Source organism: Embiotoca jacksoni, unplaced genomic scaffold (assembly GCF_022577435.1).
Source record: "Embiotoca jacksoni isolate LCO1_2020_lvr unplaced genomic scaffold, fEmbJac1.0.p SCAF_29, whole genome shotgun sequence".
NCBI classification, from domain to species: Eukaryota; Metazoa; Chordata; class Actinopteri; family Embiotocidae; genus Embiotoca; species Embiotoca jacksoni.
In genome coordinates, this window is record NW_027185380.1 from 909688 (window position 1) to 929662 (window position 19975).

General features: G+C 41.6%; 1 protein-coding gene across 3 annotated transcripts in view; it reads left to right on the forward strand.

Annotated features, from left to right (window-relative positions):
• Positions 1-19975, forward strand: part of ryr3 (ryanodine receptor 3) — a 150446-nt gene that overhangs the window by 30131 nt on the left and 100340 nt on the right. For 2 of the 3 annotated variants that reach the window (XM_069161765.1, XM_069161766.1), the window contains 19 exons: positions 699-773; positions 1149-1227; positions 1668-1780; positions 4528-4627; positions 5001-5094; positions 6011-6085; positions 7198-7354; positions 8797-8961; positions 10476-10597; positions 10727-10907; positions 11411-11546; positions 13874-13969; positions 14120-14238; positions 15261-15394; positions 15691-15932; positions 16711-16903; positions 17456-17672; positions 18072-18176; positions 19809-19912. In XM_069161765.1, coding sequence (XP_069017866.1) covers positions 699-773; positions 1149-1227; positions 1668-1780; positions 4528-4627; positions 5001-5094; positions 6011-6085; positions 7198-7354; positions 8797-8961; positions 10476-10597; positions 10727-10907; positions 11411-11546; positions 13874-13969; positions 14120-14238; positions 15261-15394; positions 15691-15932; positions 16711-16903; positions 17456-17672; positions 18072-18176; positions 19809-19912 — 2507 coding nt within the window. Of the gene's footprint in view, positions 1-247; positions 263-698; positions 774-1148; positions 1228-1667; positions 1781-4527; positions 4628-5000; positions 5095-6010; positions 6086-7197; positions 7355-8796; positions 8962-10475; positions 10598-10726; positions 10908-11410; positions 11547-13873; positions 13970-14119; positions 14239-15260; positions 15395-15690; positions 15933-16710; positions 16904-17455; positions 17673-18071; positions 18177-19808; positions 19913-19975 lie in introns of all 3 variants that reach the window. The other variant, XM_069161764.1, reaches the window with a different exon arrangement.

A 19975-nucleotide genomic window follows, 5' to 3' on the forward strand; every position in this document is an offset into this window, starting at 1 on the left:
GAACAATTTAATCCAAAATTTAAAAATCAAACTTTGAGAAATATACCAAAACTATCTCATGGAAAATAACTTGTACATAATTGTCTGCCTTTGCCTCACACTCGTTTGATTTAGAAGTGAACTGACTCCAGCTGTCGGCTTGTTCCAGATTTATATTTGCAAAACCAAAATCACAGCTGCAGATGCAGAGGTGATTTAGATGTCACCGCTCATTTTATATTCTTTTTTTTTTTTACTCCGCTGCTAGAGGTTGATTAAAAAGGTAAGTCATTTCTTTATTCACCATGATGACGGTGAAAAAAAAAAATCTCATCTTCATCCTTTTTCTTTTGCTCAACCGTTTCCTCACATTTCCTCGGGCACTTTGCTACTGTTGGTCACAGTTATTCTTGTTTTGTCACAAGAATAAGCAATCTGTCTACTGAGTGTGGTACCGTACTCGTGTTCGTTGGTTTGTTTGACTCTGAATGTGGCTTTGCGTGTTTCTCCTCCCTCTTTATTTGTCTGTTTCCTGCTTGCACTTCTAATGGAGGTCCAATTGTAAAACACAAAGGGAACTCAGATTTAATATCTTAATCAGAGGTGAAGTGGAAGGTACTAACTTAGACTATAAATGCGAAATATCAAGCCTGACACGGTCCGCAGGTGAAGGATGCTGGGACATGATAATAATCTGTTACCTGTTTATTTCCCGGTAGGCGGGTCAGGGCGGTGGACACCGGACGCTGCTCTACGGCCACGCCATCCTCCTACGCCACTCCTTCAGTGGCATGGTGAGTATCAACGATACAGCGCGGAGCTGAGTAAGACATGCTGGAATGAAATTAACTTTTGTAATAAGTGTATAAAGTTGACAATGACACAGTGACCAATGTGAAGTATTCAAACTGCTTATTTTGTTTGCACTACAATTATAAAACCAGACAGACAAAATGTAGATTTTTTTTAATTTTTTTTATAATAGATCATTTTCTGATCTTACAACATACTAATTGTTTAGCACTTTAATGCTCTAAACCATTAATGTTTTTGTTAAATATGCAAATACCTTTAATTCTAATGAGGTACTATAACAGGAGCTTTATTCCACTCGCAGCTGTTTTTTTGTGTGTGTTTCCTTTGACACTAATTCATTTTCCACTCACCAGTACTTGACCTGTCTGAAGACATCGAGGTCTCTGACAGACAAGCTGTCATTTGATGTCGGACTACAAGAGGATTCAATAGGTACAGTATGACGAATGGGCCGTTGAGTTCAGTCTTCCTGAGTGGCCATTTCAGGACTTAACCTTGAGATTGAATCGATACACTTTGGAGAAATATTGTGAAACCACGTGGGCTGTGTGTGTGTGTGTGTGTGTGTGTGTGTGTGTGTGTGTGTGTGTGTGTGTGTGTGTGTACACTGTAGTGCTACATTTAACATTTGAACCATAAAAAGGCATCGTCATTTATCAAGTGCAAACAAGACTCTCACTGCTCCTTCAGTCTTTCTCAGATGGTTGATATTTTTTTTATGGTTTTTGCTGTTTGTTTGACAGACATATTAACAAAAGAGAATAAAATAGCATGTTTATGACTGCGTCTCTAAATAGATATGCTCCAGTTTTGTGCTCCATTTTTTATCACCAATTAATGGATAATGTTTTTGTGTGTTTGTGCGTCGATAGGAGAGGCCTGCTGGTGGACCATTCACCCTGCGTCCAAGCAGAGATCCGAGGGAGAGAAAGTCCGTATCGGAGACGACCTGATTCTCGTCAGCGTGTCGACGGAGAGATACCTGGTTAGTCGCATCTAATGGCTCCTCGCCACAGTACAAACTTTCAAACTCACCTGTAACGGAGGAAAAATTAGACTGCTAAAGGTTTAAATATGTAGTTTTGATAGTTTCACAAGCAAACAAACTGTAATTAGCACAAATAATCTCGTACGTTATTTTGTTTAAAAGATGACAAATTCACGTTTCTTGAATTCCAGAAATTCAGTCCAACATAACTTTAGTCACTTCTGCAGTTGAAGCAGCAGCTTGCTTCAGTCCACAAGAAGTAGGAGAGGAAAAAACACTTTTAATCATAAAGTCTCATTTTATTTTTACAATTGCAGTTTATAAAATGAAAAGCCATGTGGACTTGGTAATTATTACATGAATAAATAATATGATTATCCAAAAATACCTAATTAACCACATACACACACTTTTACACCAAGTAATAAAGTCAAGGAGAAAACATCTGATGCTTTTCATTTCGTACATCTACCCTTAATTACCTGGTTTATTGACAGTGATTACAAATACGCGTACCGCTTTGTTTCATCTGTAACTTGCTAATTCAAAGCGTCATTTACCAGCTAGCAGGGAACAACTCCAATGATTAGACATTATGGTCAGTCAGCATCTTGTTACTAAAGTAGTCTCTCGTCAGAAACTGGGAGACGGCGGCACAATGCGTCGCACACTGGAGAGGAAGATGCAGCTTTTAAAGATGGCTCGTTAACTGTAACAGTTCTCATTAAACCGGCACGCTTCTCCTCAGTTTCTCACTGCCAGATAACACTCTTTTTCCTCTCATGATTATTTACTGTTTTTCAGACAGTCTGGATACATTCTCAGTATTGGTCTCTTGTTTCTGACTCACTGCGTACGACCTTCTCTGTTTTCATGTGTCTGTCTCGAAGCTTGAAAGAGAATTGTACCAAATGTAATGAGGGATGGTTGGGTGTTGTTTTTTTTTGGGGGGGGGGGGAGATTATGCGCCCCACATAGCTGGAGTTGTCTGCTTTTTGTTTGCTGTCTGTCTCAGAAGGCACTTCGGAAAGTTTCATAGCCATTGGATAGCTCTGATACCCGTCTCACTCCAGCTAACTTAAGATTGACAAGGCAGTTCAAGGGGAGAACTGGAGAACTTTTCACAGCTATCTGTAATGGAAATCTGATTACCTGAAAAGCCATCCTGTGCACTTTCCTTTCAAAAAAATATTTTTTATGGAACTCATCCATCTAACTGATGAGCTTGGAGTTAATGCTGTGTCCCCTATGCAGAGCGATACACCCAACCTCAATTAACTTGCTCGGTAAGGAGGGAGGAGAGGAAGAGGAAGAGGCAGAGAGAGAGAGAGAGAGAGAGAGAAATGGCGAAAGGGAGGTGCAGCGACGTGCCAGGCATCGGAGAGTGAGCAGTCTTCTCGGGGCTGCTCCGTTCCTTCAGGGAGGGAAATGTGCAATTAAAGCAGAACCGGCAAACAGCTAGACTTTCATGTCCCCCGATGGGAAATCTTCACCTGATTCGGTGCGACAGAAATTTGTCTTTTGAAGAATGCGACGCATCAGAAATTCAGGCAAAAGTAATCAGTGCTTTATTACCGTGAACAATCAGGGAGGTTGTGATGCAGTGTGTTGTAGGTGTTGGCTGCTTTGTGTCTTTGTGTCCGGTTCGGCTGAATTATGTCAGCAGTTTTCCTTCCGCTCTGCATCCAGGGTTGAAGCCGGGTGCCCAAATGTCAGGATGATAAAAAATAAATCATGTTAGGGAGCACCAGTGCAGTTATAATTCAAAACACTGATGTGCATCTCTCCATCACTCCATATTATCTGTCTACACGGTGGGGCGTGTGCACGGTACAGTTTCAGAAAGAACTCAAAAGCTGACACCAATATGGACTAAATTTGCTGCTTATATTTGGCTCAACAACGATGTAAAAAATATGTTGTTTTTCAATGGTTATACTGTGCAAAGGGTTTTAGGCAATAAAAGTCTTAAGCGAGAATAGTTGCAAAAATAATACCATGAAGCGTTTCTTTTTATACGACGAATTTAAAGTAAATCAAACCATTTTTTTTTGTACGACCACTCAATGCATTTACCACCAGTTCTCATTGGTACGAGCAGTTTTTCGGGTTTCAGGTTGGCTGGTAGGCTGTTTTTCGGTGGATTGAGGCTGTCTTAAATAGATGATGTGGAGATCGGGGTTGTGTTGGGGTCAGATTGTCTGTTGCAGGACTCTTTGTTCCTCTTGTCTCTGAAGATAATTCTTTATAACTCTTGACTGTATGTTTTGGGTCATATATCATGCTGCAGAATACATTTGGAACGGATCAGACGCCTCCCTGGTCGTGTTGGGTGATGGATCAGAATTTACACGTCTAAGGTGCCTAAAACTTCTGCGCAGTACTTTAAAAATTACAAAACAACATGCCACCTCTTACTTGAATGTTGCTGAAGCTTTCACTCACCTCTGAATGCTACCACATCTCCACATCATCTATTTAAGACAGACTACTGGAAAGAAAATATTTTATTATGAGGACTCTGCTGCATAGAGAAACACATTTTACTCAACAGTGTTGGAACGCTGTTTGGCAGCTTCGGAGGAGAGACACAAAGTTTGTTTCGCCTCTTTTCAAATCCAAACACTGGGACATCTCCGTCCTCTGTGCAGCGTCGCTGAATCTCACTGTTTGTCTCCGTTTCCCTCTCGCTAACACAACAACTGTCTGTCTGAAGCACTGTGTGACCTGCTTCTGTCTTCCAGCATCTCTCCATCTCCAACGGCAACATTCAGGTTGACGCCTCCTTCATGCAGACCCTGTGGAACGTCCAGCCGACCTGTTCATCGGGGAACATGGCTGTAGGTGAGTTATTAACCGCAGCAACAACCAGAGGAACAGCTGTTCATTTCTTTTCAAGGACAGTTTTCTGCATATTAAGTAAAGCTCTCAAATACAATGGGTCTCTTGTGTCTAATGAAGTTCTATACACGCTAAGCCGTTATGCTAAAAGGGGGGGGGGGGACATTTAAAGTAAACTCTAATCATATTTTCAGTTAACAGCACTCCAGTATTTTTAATGTTGAAGTCTTTAAATTAATATTTCCACGTCTTCTCTTTCATTATACAGTTGGTGTCTGAAAAAAAGAGGAACCATACACCCATATTAAAGATACAGAGTTTCTGCAAGATCAAACAGGAAAATATTGAAACATCATGTTGTTTTTGTTTCTGTCAGGGTTTTTGATTGGTGGACATGTGATGCGTCTCTGTCATGGGCACGATGAGAGTTTGACCATCCCCGGAGCAGACAAGAGTGAGGAGGAGCAGAGGTTTGTAATTAGCTGTCTCAGTAATGCAACTAAATTCAGCTGAGTTGTTTTGTGACCAGAGAGTTTTAAATCTCTGAAGCTAACAATAGAGAAAGATGTTTTTTTTAGGGATGATAATAGAGAAACGCTGTCCTTTTCTAATGGCCAAAGTGCTGTTTGATGGAGAAACTTATCAAAACTTCAATGAAATTACTTAGTGACCAACTGTAATATGACTTAACTTCTGTCCGTGTACTGTATATATGATGGTATGAAGTGCCGAAATAGAGCAATTATGCGAACTGAGGTTTAAAGTTTCACACTTACAATACATGTCCAGTGTCCTTCTCTTGAGTTCAAGGAGAATTCATACAATTCCCCTTTTTGTATTCGTTCATGAGTGTAAAATTCAGCTCAGATCCTTTTTAATGTCAGCTCATTTTCTGGTTTAATCTTCGGCAAAGGCAGACGGGTCATATTTTGCTGAGAAGCTCTGACCTTTCACGTTTCACTGTGGAAATTTTCTTCCTCCTGAATCAGTTTCACTAAAAAGTGTCCAACTGCTTGAGCAGGGAGATCTGATCAGGATTAAAGGCATTCCCTGCTCCACTGAACAGATTTCAGGGTTTTCATTTCTATTATAACACTGAGGTGCAACACCAAAAGGTTTTTTCTAAGCCACTGTAGCTTCACTGAACTTTGTTTTATGTGTTTAATTATTATTTTTATGGCAGACAGTGCGCTTTCAAATAAATATTGCAATGATAATAGTCCAAAATTGTGTGAAAATACGTAGTTTTTAGTCAAATAATTGCCTACCACCTATAACACTATGACAGCATCAGAAACAGAGGAAAAACCCTGGAATTTCCTCATATTATTTTTGCTGGGTCTTGAAGGATCGAAATAACTGAGTCTTGTGTCTTTGTGCTCCCAGGATAGTCAACTATGAGGCGGGTAAGGGAGCGTCGAGGGCCCGCTCACTGTGGCGACTGGAGCCTCTCCGGATCAGGTGCGATCGCACCTGAATACACACTCACTGCATCTAAATAAAAACACCTGTAAAGTAAATAATATAAAACTCTGACATAGATTTCTCTCAGAAACACACCAATTTCCTATTTCCTAGTCCTGTTTGGGTGGGATCTTCAAGAACAACATAAAGAATTGGAGCTTTATGTCTGAACGTTACAGACGCTGTACTGTAGGTTATATATAAACTTCACCTCCCTCTACTCTGAGCTGTCGCTACCAATTAGTTGGCAGAATCCTCAAGAGTGTGAGGTTCTGTTTACCATCTTTTTCAATCCACTTCTCTCCTGTCTATCACCCTCCCTCTTCTTTCTTCTCTTTCCTTTCTTTAACTGGCCACCCACGCAATTTCTCTCCAGTCACATCTTCTGCCAGCTCTCACTGGGAATTCCTGTCAGAGTCGCTACACGTTGAGACGGCGCAGGTGCATCTATTATGGCACATTTTCTTCTTTTTGGCTCAGGGAGGAATTTTGAGCAGGATTTTTCACACTGAATCATCCATATCGAGAAAGTTAAACTCCATTGACATAAAACTTGAGCCAGTTCTAGTTCATAAACTCTAATTGTATATTGTTTTGGATACATTTAATGTTTTCCAGCTGGGTGATTTAATCGTCACTGCAGAATTAAATAGCAGTCAGTGTTTCTGTAAATACAAAGGAGGGAATTATGGTAAACGAATATCAGTGGTGTTATTTTTCTTTCATTCATGAAGTCAAGTTTTTCATTCACTTAACAGATCTATGAAGCACTGAGAGCAGTTTGGTCAACTTATGTGAATAACTAGCTCTGCAAGAGAACTATATTATTTGGTTCTGTCTGTTAATTAAACTAATCTACCTCCAAAATCTGGCTGGATATTGTTCAATATCTTTAAAAATAAATATGGCCCTGAAGCTTCAGACATCAAAAAAGTCCTTTTTTCGAGATCTTTCAGATACATTTTAAACATTTCTTACAAATTCCTTTTCAAAGTGCTGCTTTGATACCTGTCACCTGTTAATGTCAAATAAAGGGACGTTTACACTGTCGAAAAACAGACAATCGTACATTGTATCCAAAGTTTATGACACCGTTTCTCTGTGTTCAGCTGGAGCGGCAGCCACATCCGGTGGGGCCAGGCCTTCCGACTGCGCCATCTCGCCACCGGCCACTATCTGGCCCTGACCGAAGACCGTGGACTGGTCCTGCAGGACAGAGAGAAGTCCGACACCTCGGCCACCGCTTTCTGTTTCAGGGCCTCGAAGGTCGGTGTTCTCTTTCCCTGTGTAAACATAATTCTATTTTTACCACCAGCCCCGATGTGCCTTTTGAGCAAGGCAGTTGCACCATTTGAAGGCTTCCCTGGGTGCTGATGTAAATAAACGCTGTTAGTTAACTTACCTCATTAAAAGAGGACTCAAAATATCTTCCCCCGACTCCTTCATCAAAGACTCCCGAGGCGATTCTATAAGCTCTTAATGAGCTCAAGCCTTTCTGCCATAAATTGACCTTTTCACAGCTGCTGAGTAGACAACATGGTAAACATTTATGTTTTCCATACACTGGCCTGCATTTAGCCGTTTTCAATTTGGAAATTAGGAGAAATTTACCTTCACTGCTGCAGTATTAGGAATTGCTCTGATCCTTTGAGGTTTTATTTTTCTCAGGATACCCACTTTGTATTCCTTCCTTAATTCATTCCCTCAATAATAGCCTGTTCTTTTGTCTCCCACGCTCGCTGTGTTGAACCCTGCAGGTTTCTGCTTCTGTTTTATTAGCCTGCCTTCCAAAAATAACATCTCGCTGCTAAAAATAAGCCTGAGAGAGGAGCATGTGATTTACTTAAAATTCTAATTGAAGATAGGCAGTTGAATGATGCTCAGAAATGTTGTAAAAAGTGTTTCAAACTGTGCTGCAGAAGGTAAAGATTATATTACAGATCGTTTTTCCATTGTGATCAAAAGAAGACCTAATATTGAAATAGGAAAATGCTTTATTGTGTACATTTTTGTGCACCACACTGTTTGTTTTGAGAGGAATCCTTCATTATTATCATGTGTTGAAATGACTACAGTCACATAAAAAGAGCACAACACATAATGAGTCTCCTTCACGGAGCTCCATTGTGTCCCTGTAGATATCCTTTTATCTACAGTAGATACAGTATAAAATCCTCCTGAGTCCTGTCAACTGTTTCTCGACTCGTGTAACTGCCCCCGTAGTAATCACTGCGTCAGGACCCTTGAGGGCTTGTGAGATTAATGACGACTCGTGCTTGTGTGGAAAAGTCGATTCTTTCTTATATACAAAGACTCTTTTTTCATTTCTGAGTCTTGTCTCCTTCCCATTTCCTTATCTACAACACCCTGTGCCAGTCAGTTCCTGTACCTGCAAAGGTCAACGCTTTGCCATGTTGAACATTGGTATTAATATGTTCCTTGCCGTTTGCTGTCGCCTGCGATCACCTGCATCGCTCCATCTCCGTGCCAGAAATGTAGCCGAGTTAATGAGGCCAGCAGCAACGTCCTGGCAGGCCGATGAATGCACTCTCCTCAACCTGCCTCTCTGATTACTGTCTAATCACAATATATCTTAATTTTGCATATTCCCATACCTGTGTGGTGTGTGTGAGTGTGTGTGTATGCTAAATTTCTGTCAGTGTATATTTGCTAATGTGGGTATGTTCCTCTCAATGTAAACATGACAGGAAAAGGGGGACTCTGGCCCAAAGAAGGACATTGAAGGTATGGCAGTGCCGGAGATCAAGTACGGAGACTCTGTCTGCTTCATCATGCACTTGGAGACAGGACTGTGGCTGTCCTACCAGGCGCCTGACGCCAAATCGTCTCGTCTTGGTCCCCTGAAAAGAAGGGTAAGTAGGACAAAACCTTTCTTGGGAAAGTTTAATTTTACCGAATCATTCCTGCACACATTAAAAATATTTTCCAACCCCCCCTCCCCTCCCCCCTCCCCGCACTGGCCCTAGGTTTCCTGTATGTAGTCTGTTCAGTGAAATGCGCCATGAGACCACAAAACACACAAACACAAAATAATAAAGCTGCTCAAAATAGATTTTGGCAGATGACACCTCTGTTACTGCTCCCTCTTTCCCTCTTCTACTACACCTGATAGTATCAGAACAAAGTCGGTGTTGTACTTTGGCAGTGCAAATCCCCAAACAGGTAATCAAAGTAATCGCATCGTGAACCTGAGACTTTTAAACATTCACCTACTTTAATCTAGTCTTTTTTTTTTTATGGTTAACAAAAGTTCAACAATACGATGATGTCATGAGGAGCTATCTGTATCACCGGTGAAAGTGCCAAATGTATAATTATGACTCAATCGTTGAATAGTGATACACATATCTATGTATCTATGTATCCCGGCAAATGTTTATTCTCCCCCTCACATGAAAACATTGTCTACGCCGGGTCCACTTGTTGCGGCGCCACTCTGCAAACTCGCACCCGTCCTGCACACGAGGCAGCAGCCTGTTTAAATGTGATAATTGGTCACATGGAGGGTGACAGTTAGTTTTGGGTGAGACAGGGGGATTAGGGCAACACATGAACGCCGCTCATTGCCGGGCATTCCTCCAGGGACATCGAACGCCACCTCGTGCTGGCGCCAGACAGTCCCTGCAGCCTTGGCAGCGCGCCAATGCACCTGACAGGAGGTGATGGTCAGTTTACACTTTAATCCTCCTGCTCGCCCTCTCTTCTCTCGATCATGCTGTTTGATCACAGTGAGTCACATTTCACTGAGCTTTGGTGGCGTATACCCTCTAGCTGCAGGAGCCTCTGTCTTTATAGTTACAGATTACGTACGAATATATCATTACATAATGATGATTTTAGATGAGCTCTGTGCTGCAGAGTTTGGTTCAGTGGTCCAAATTTTAATGGAAGACTTTGTCCTAATCATGCTTCATAAATCATAATCATTGATGATGTGTTCACCTTAGTTAATGCTTTAATTGATGTGTTGTTCATGCATGAGATCATGAATAAAAGACTTTGAATCCACGTTACTTCCTGATGACTTCATGAGGTATTAATGCATGAATCCTTGATAATTCATTCACCCTGAAACAAAGTGTTCACATTTTTTTCTTCTAGCTCGTGGTTGCAGAATACCTGCTAAAACTGTGATGTTATATCTAAGAATAATCAAAAAGCAATGTTGGGTTAACTCTGTGTTTGTATGATTCTTTAATAGCTGTTAAAACATGAACATCTCAGATATTACACTGATACATTTTCAAAAATCTGATTGGACAAAAGGTGCCTGGCTGGTTTTTGGTGCCTGGTTGTATCCCTGGTTTGTGTTGGTTCTATTTTAATAATAAAATCAAATTAAAACCCGTGTTTTGTCCGTGTGTAGGCCTGCCTACATTCTGAGGGCCACATGGACGACGGGCTCACCCTCCAGCGCTGTCAGCATGAGGAGTCTCGGGCCGCGCGCATCATCCGTAACTCCACGTTCCTCTTCACCAACTTCATCAAGTAAGAGGAGCATTCGCATATACTTTAATTTGCCCGTCACAAAAAGACAGCATGATAGTTATTTTCACCAGGTCTGTTTCAAGTTTTACAGTTTGAGTCTCGTCCTCGCCTCCCCTGTCTTTCCTGTAGGGCTTTGGACAGAACTGCCGACGGCGAGTCCACGGCGGTGGCCGGGTACGTCGAAGAGGTGCTGCAGACGCTGAACGACTTGATCGAGTACTTTAAGCAGCCCGATTTAGAGCTGGAGCACGAGGAGAAACAGTGTCTCCTCCGTTCACTCATCAAACGGCAGGACCTCTTCAAAGAGGAGGTGAGAGGGGAGCCATTGACTTCTCTAACAAAAGGCTGATTGTGACGTTCGCTACGTCAGGATAATTTATATCGTTGGTACACCAACAGATAATTAAACTTATTCTCGATAAAAAGGGGCTTAAGATGTCCGATGTTTGAAATACTTTGGATAAAAGTTTCCCATACTGTTTTCAGTGCATCAACTACATCAACGGAGAAGTAATTCACAGTCTGAAGCCTTTTAAATCTGGTTCAACTGGAGCATCAAAAAGATTGGGAAGAAATACAATACATTTTTTATACACACTGAATTTTTATTTTTTAATCTCACAGTTTTGATTTGGCCAGAGTTCCATAAAATATATGCACAAAAAAAAATAAAAAAAAATTCACCAAATTCAATAATTTCAAAGGTATTATTTCTCTGTTTTTTGATACAAAAAAGAATATAGTTCTGGTCTGCTGCTGTAATATCACATATTATCCATTAAATCGTATGATTCATATTTGTTTTTTTCTCAGGGTATGCTGAGTCTCTTGTCCAAATGCATTGACCGGATGAACGTGTACAACAGTGCAGCCCACTTCGGAGAGATGGCCGGGGAGGAGGCGGGCGCGGCGTGGAAGGACATCCTCAATCTCCTCTATGAACTGCTGGGTAAGCCGGCCAGAGCGATGGATCACTGCAAAGATCTTCTTTCCAGCGCTGTCGGCTGTTGACTCCTGCCGGACGAGCAGTATTAATCTTCCCCTCCGTGTCTTTGCCGAATCCTCCTCCTCTCCTTTACACTCCTCCTCCTCCCTTATAAACTCACTCCTCACTATTCTTGTTTCATGCCTCTGGAGTTCACAGCTGGTCACAGACTTTACATGACATTTATTTGTAATTATTTGTGATTTGGGACTGGAGAGAGAAAAAGCCTTTTGAATTCATCATTTTGTAGTCTGACCTGCCTTCCATCTAGGTCACATCCTCTCTGAAGGCAGAGCAGGGAGCAATGAGCTGAATATTTGAAGAAAAAGACAACATCATTAACAAAATGCCAGCCATCACAGGTGCTGGCATTTTCCCATCCTCTCAGGGCCGGCACTGAGTCATAAATGTTAAAGCTTTGACCTTGAAAAGTTGTACTTTTTTTTCGGGGTAGTTTGTTTTTGCTGTCATTGGAGCTCTCCCGTCAACAGCTTCCCCTCGGCTCACCTTGACTGCCCTTATATTCATCATCCCCTCTCCCGCATGTACTCTCCACATGTACACACACATGCTGAAAAGCCACACAAACACACTCCTCTGAGTAGACTTCGAGCCTTCCCCACAGTGGGGTCATCCCCAAGGATGCAGAGGGCGGCCTGCTGGAGCACATTTTGCATGATGAATTGTGCAGCGGCCTTGTTTGTTCTGACCTTCTCTCCAAAGAGCCAGAGGGTCTTAATTTTTAAGGAAAACACACACTTATTGATATAAGCTAATTGTCCAGACAGCAAGTGTTCCCAAAGAGGTAGATCTGTGATTTTGAATGTCTGTTTTGTTTTTTTTGTTTTTTTTAAGAGCCTGTATCTGTATTGTGTTATTAATAACGTTTATAATTTATTACAATACATGAATAATTTAGGGTTCAGGTCATTGTTGACCTTTGGAAGCAGCAGTTAAGAAAACAGTTGCACCGCAATGTTGAACATCCAGCTATTTTGGAGATATTTATCAAATCACATGTTCTTTATCGCCAGATGAAGTTGGTCAAGTTGTGTCAGTATTGACAGACAGACTTTATTGATCCCACGAAGGTAAATGGTTTCGCTACAGCAGCATTGGTTAGAAAGATAAAGCGTAAAAGCAATACAATTATGTTGTGTGTTTACTGTGTGTTGACAGTAGAGTGAGTCTATTGAGTCTATTGTCCACAATGGAGAGCAGATTGTTGTCATAATTATTGGCATTAATGTAGATGTTTACATATTTCTATTCCCTTCTATTCTAAGAAATGAGGAGTTTATTTTTAATAAGAAAAACTTACTGCCCTCACTTTTAAAAAAATTTTGAAGTTAATTTACGTGTACAGGAGATCAATGCAGCAAATGGTAAAGTTTAATCACTACAGGCCAGCAAAAACAAATTTTTTTTGAGGGTCTTCATCCACTAGTATGACTTATACAATGTTTTGTTGATGTTTTAATGCATAGCTAATGGGAACCTATTCAAAATTCCCCATCTAATAGGTAAAATGTGACAAATAAAGTTAAATTTTCAGTAAAGAGACCTTGTTTATGAGGCATAATTGTTGATCATGGATTAAAAAGCATAAATCTTTTCATTTCCATCGCTTAACCTCATTAAATTGCTGCCAGTGTCACTATTAAAAGCTCTGCCCTCTCTCTGTTAAGTAACATTAGCATTAACTAAGACACTCTATGCTAATGTAACCACAATGTGAAGTCTGTGTAGCCCCAAGCTCTCGTCTCTGTCCTTTCATTTCACTTTCACATCATTCACAGTGAGCATCACTGCCTCCGACTCGTTCTGTGTTCGCATTGAACTATAACTTTTCTGAAGAGGCTGAATTATAGGAGATTAGACCACCATCAGTATTCCTTGGGCACAAAGTGCTGTTAAATTGTTTCACGGGCATTATCTGTCTGGTGTCCCTGAATCATAATGGTGAAAAATGATCCGGGAAAGTAATGAGGGAGACTTCTTAATGTTGCCACAGTGGCACCCAAAGGGCACAAGGCAACACACCTCAACTTTTTATAGGGCAGTGAGCTCGTGATTTCACAGTGGCTTTACAGATTTTCCCAGATATTTTCTAGCAGAAAGATTTTATAATAGTTCCTGTCATGTAGTTTCACAGATTTAATGAATTCTAATATCTACCTGGTGACCAGAAAGTCATACATCCAGCAATATCCACTGTTTGGCGGTAATTTTACACATTTAAACATTATTATTGTCTTCACTAAAGCTTATGTGTGTTTGTGTGTTTTAAGCGTCACTGATTCGTGGAAACAGGAACAACTGCACCCAGTTTTCTCGCAACTTGGACTGGTTGGTCAGCAAACTGGAGAGACTCGAATCTTCATCAGGTATCATGGGAAACACTTTTTTTTTTTTCAGATTCTTGATTGAAAACTTTAAAAACATGCATGAAATAACTGCTCGATGGATGTTAAGATGTTGTCCACTGAGTAAACATTTGCTCTGTTAACGACAAATATTTTGTATCACCCTTTAAGGAATCCTGGAAGTCCTCCATTGTATCTTGGTAGAAAGCCCAGAGGCTCTGAACATCATCCAGAAAGGGCACATTAAATCCATCATCTCTCTGCTCTACAAGCACGGACGCAATCACAAGGTGGGTCAAAATATGAAGGCAGGAGCCTAAATATTAGGGAGACGTGTTTTGGAGCGGAGAGTGATTGGCTCCTGGTGCGAGCCAAGACTCCAAGTAGAACACTTGGATTATATTTAGACTGAATGTCATGATTTTTGAAAGACAAAATCATAATAAAGTAATAAACCAGAAAACCAAAATCCTAAATGGATTAAAAATAGAGACATTTGTCACCTGTTGAGGTCAAAATTTTAATGTTTAGTGTGACCTCATCTTACTTTCATCAGAGTCTAAAAGCTCAGCCGTGCTTTTAGCTGAATCTTAATGTGAAATTAGGTGAAGCCATAAAATACAAATATTTTATTATATGTTGCAACTGGAAGCAAATGTTTTAGGTATTTTTTCATTTCTGAAATGCAGGAAATTTCATGATGTTTTTCCTTAATTACAATCCTGTTTGAGTGGAATTTTATTTGTTATTTTCTTTTGAGTTAATTCAAATTCAAGTCTATTCACAATGGACAAATCCGAATTTGATTGAAAAGCACATTATAGCTCTACCTAGCTCTAGCCTTTATCTGAACCCCCGAATCATTTCTTCATCCTCTTTAATGCGTGACATCGTCTTGATTCTGACACCAAATTTACATATTGGCTCATAATCCTCAATCACTGTTAAACAAAAGTGAAGCTGACAAACTTGAACTCTAAAAACAGTCTATTTAAAACCTTTTGCTATGGCTTAAGTGTTTAGCTGCATTCCCGCTGTGCGTTTTAAACACAGTGTTCAAATGTCACAGTCTCCTAATATTTACCTTGTAAATCGTACCAGGCATGAAATGGCATCCTTGTAAACAATAGCTGCTGATCATGATTGACAGGTGGAACCCTGTAGTCCTGCTGCCTAGACGGCCCTTCATGCTGCGTGCATGCGCTGCATGCGTCGCAGGTTACAGAGAATCTGAATGTTTTTTATCTTAGTGTGTGAATGATTGACACATTTGTCCTGCCACAAGTGTTACCTTGACTTCTCTCTCTGTCAGATTCTGGACGTCCTGTGCTCCCTCTGTGTCTGCAACGGGGTGGCGGTGAGAACCAATCAGAACCTGATCTGTGACAACCTGCTTCCCAAGAGGGACCTGCTGCTTCAGACTCGACTGGTCAATGACGTTCAGAGGTAAAGAAACAGACGAGTGTTGGTGCAGCCTCCTGATGGATTTAGTTTTCACTCACAATATTTTAAATCCGCTTTGATCGTTGGTTAAAATGAGAAATATCAGTGTCTTACTGCAACCGATAGCACCCCTAAATCTCAAATTATTATCCCATTGCACTCAGTTGATGTTTTGAATGGGTTAAAAGAGGAAATTTGGGATCAATATTTGGAGCTAATTTCAAATATACCTAAATAACTTTTCCACTACCACTACTTTTCATCAGTCACCCGTCTTCATGCTCTGTTTTCCCCTCCAGTATGAGGCCCAACATCTTCCTGGGCATGGCTGAAGGCTCGGCTCAGTATAAGAAGTGGTATTTCGAGCTGGTCATCGACCAGGTGGACCACTTTGTGACCGGAGGGCCGACCCACCTGAGGGTCGGCTGGGCCAACACGAAGGGCTACGCTCCGTACCCCGGTGGAGGAGAGGGGTGGGGGGGCAACGGCGTCGGGGACGACCTGTACTCCTACAGCTTTGATGGGCTTCATTTGTGGTCAGGTGGGTTTCTCAACCTAATATTTCACAGGTGTCTGGTTTCATGTGAGTGTTGAGATTTAAAACCTGTAAGAACACAAAGAGACACAAATTTTGTCTGCTCTATATAATAGGAACTGGTAAAATCCTTCTATACCAGTTTGTAACATTATTGTGTGTTATACAAAAAGAAAAAGACACATGGAAGGACTTTTCCCTGACAGATCTTACAATGAATAATGCAGCAGCCTGCTGTCCACTCTCTTGGCTGCTTGTTACATTTTCCACACAGTGAAGGACACACAGCACTGATACTGATGTAAAAATTCCACCATGAAACCTTTACCCGACAGACCTCCGTGAGTGGTTCTGAAAAGCCGTACACCTTCGCTAATGACTTCGATATACCTGCATGACACCTTCAAACACGCTGCAAGGCCTCTAACTCAAGTGCAAGGCTGATTGCAGAGATATTTCTTTTGCCTGCATCAGAGGAAAGAAGTTGCCAGTAATTTGGCTCAGCCAACTGTTGGCTCGGTGCTTCAGGGCTCTTCTCTTCTCTTCTCTGCCCTAAAAGCATACTGTAACACCTACTTCACCTCTCTTCCCTTCTAAATCTGCGGAAAAGACCCATCACCTCGCCTCATCCATTTCATGTCATTCCTTTTTAAAGCAATCATCTCCACCTCTCTGCTTCCCTCTCTTCTCCTCGCCGCGTCATCCTGCCCTACATTCGCAATGACTTTGCAGCCGTATAACAGCCATCCATCCTCCCTCTCTGTCTCCGCCCGGCGTTGTCTAGGCCGAATCCCGAGGGCCGTGGCCTCCATTAACCAGCACCTGCTGAACTCGGACGACGTGGTCAGCTGCTGTCTGGATCTGGGAGCTCCCAGCATGTCCTTCAGGATCAACGGGCAGCCGGTCCAGGGCATGTTCGAGGACTTCAACACCGACGGGTTCTTCTTCCCCGTCGTCAGCTTCTCAGCAGGTGTCAAGTAAGGCTCTGCGTTTATAATTTGGAAATCCACTGGAAAAGTATTTCCAACAGAGGTGCTGGTTGTTTTTTTGTATGTTTGCAGCTTGTCAGCCTTTATCAGCAATATTGTCGTCCTAAATTTAACCTTTGCTAAGTCACATAAGTACAGTGTCCACTGTTCGTTCATAGCTTGGCATCTCTTTCTCCTTGTTTCATGTGTGTGCCTCTTCACTATTCCCTAAAAAATAACCTAAACAAACACATAACTGAACTGATTTATGTCCTGTCATGAAGAAAAAAGAAACCCGACACCGTTCCCTGAAAGTTGTTGCTCACCACTTTAATTATATTTGTGTTAGAAAGTAGGAATACATTTATTGACTGAAAGATTTATTTCAGTAGAAGCAGGTTGGTAAAATCGCTGCCTTTCATCAGCTTTACTCTTCACTGCAGCCCCGGTCTTATGTGATGACAGAGGTCCGTTTGTTTGAAGTTATATTTGAGTAGAAATAAAATTCCTGATTACAAGGTGAAAGGATTTCGTCCAATGCTGTGTCACCTCCCATCTCAGAGCCCGTTTCCTGTTGGGCGGACGCCACGGAGATTTCAAGTTTTTGCCGCCCACCGGTTACTCTCCGTGCTATGAGGCGCTGCTGCCAAAGGAGAAGATGCACGTGGAGCCTGTGAAGGACTACAAGAGGGACATCGAGGGGGTCCGTGATCTGCTGGGAACCACCAAGTTCCTCTCTCAGGCCTCTTTCATCCCCACCCCTGTCGACACCAGCCAGGTGAGGCGGAAAATTCAGGACGCAGCCAAGGACGAATGTAGATAATAAAAGAGCAAATGAAGATTTGCAGATTTCTGCTGTATGTCTGATCTGCTCCTTCTTCTTTAAGTATCGTTTAAAAATAAAATAAAAGCTCAGGAGGTTTAAGGAATCTCCCTTTTAAGATGAATTTACTTTGTGTCACACCCCTGTTACATAACATTTGGACCTGCAGCAGTTTCCCTGAAGCACAAATGCAAAATAGGTGCTCAGTTCTACAATCCCCAGCAATCAAACACATGCATGGACAGAAGTAAAAAAAATGTTTTTTAAAGAGAGCGGTTTTCTTTTGTCATCTTATTTTTCCTCCCACATCTTTCTTCCAACTCTACCATCTGCTCCCTCCTCCTCATGGTGCAGATCGTTCTGCCCCCTCACCTGGACAACATCCGGGACAAGCTGGCAGAAAACATCCACGAACTGTGGGGGATGAACAAGATTGAACTGGGCTGGACCTACGGCAAGGTAATCCTGCTATTCATCCTCATCACATGCAGACTGTGACAAAACTCACACAAAAACACCCCGGGTGTGTTTGGAAAGGGGTGGTGATGAAGGTCATGTCCAGCCATCGACATTATAATGCTTGTTAATGGCTCATTAACTCGAAGATTTCAGTCCCTCAATCTACACGGCACGACCTACACAGCTACAGAAAAAGACTGTTCCACAACACTCAAGTGAAAGAAAGGAGATTTTAAAGCTTCATGTCAGTTGAAGAAGAGAAGAAAGGAGACAATGAAAGATGTTATAAAAGAGGAACACAATCACAGAAAGAAAGTATCTTTTACTGGGAAAAGACGGTTTTCCATCAAAGAGTTTTTACCTGGCGGGTAATCTGTCTTCATACATACACAATCAGTCTGTTACCTGCTGTAAGAAATCACTGTTTCGTTTAGTTTTCACTGTACAATGTTCTCCTGGAGCAAACACTTCTCAGAAAAAGCTTTAACTAACAGAAAAAAAAATTGGAAAAAAAATGGCGCTGATGATTATAAACAGAGTTTTGTTCTGCTGGGTTTATTTTTAAGGTAAATTACAATACAATTAAACGTAGATTTTTGTATTAGTGATTTTATTATTATTATTTTCAAACTTACCGAAAATGGTACAGAAATAAGTTAAAGATAACTGCAGTTAACATCTTGTACATCCGCAGACATTTTAATCGGTCCTGTCTCCACTGTCCCTCTATCTTTCTCCCATCATTTCACTGTCAGTCGATGCTCTTGTTCGCTGCAGGACAGCTCCGTTAAAAGTCCGATCACACACACGCAGCCTCTTTTGTGCTCTAGTGGTTATCAGAGAATCATTTCCCTCTGAGGCTTTTCGCCACTGCGGCCGTTTAACAAACTTAATGAGTGTCTCACCTTCCAAAGAGTATGACATCCACATTAATTAAGACGTGAGGACGCTGCACTCGGGGTGTTAGCCCCAGATCTTACAGTTTATTAAGGACAACATTTAGGTCCAAACAGCTGCTCGGTGTTTAATTTTGCTGTAACAAGCTCAATGAGTCAATGAGGTCGGAGTGACGTTGCACTCGATCCAAGACCGACACATCTTTGGACGAGCAGCGGATATTTTGGCAGGCGGGATGATAATAAAGTTGGATGCAGCGTCGTTGTTTTCATTTCTTGCCCTTGCTGTACGTTGCTCATACCTTATGCGCACCACAGCTATTGCCAACAGCAGATAGCACATTATCAGAAGGAGTCACTGGCGGCATCTTATTGAGAGTCTTCGTGCAGCAGTAAATTTTCCTTTAGTCGACTCTTTCGGAGAGAGCTGAGCTTCCCTCCTCTGTGACTCTGTTCTTTAAGCTCATTCAGGCTTATCTGCGCTTCATTAGAAAAATTAACACCTCAGGCTTAAACCAGTCAAAGACTAAAACAAACATATATAATGCATCCGTGAACATCCTCTGCAGATAAAATTGATTACAGCCCCGATTTTATTTTCTGAATACCGAGCGAGGCTTAATCTTATTTAACTTCGGGGTGTTTTTGTCTTGAAATCTGTAACAGTTAGAGACGCTTATAAACCAAAAGACTGAGTGCTGCGAGACAAAGCGTGCAGTAACTGCTTTCTCTCCAGGTTCGTGATGACAACAAGAGGCAGCACCCTTGCCTTGTGGACTTCACCAAGCTGCCTGAAACTGAAAGGAACTACAACCTGCAGATGTCGAGTGAAACACTTAAGTAAGGCCGGGCAGTTCGCTAAATAATCCAATTACATATTCATGGAACTGCTGCTGCTCCCTG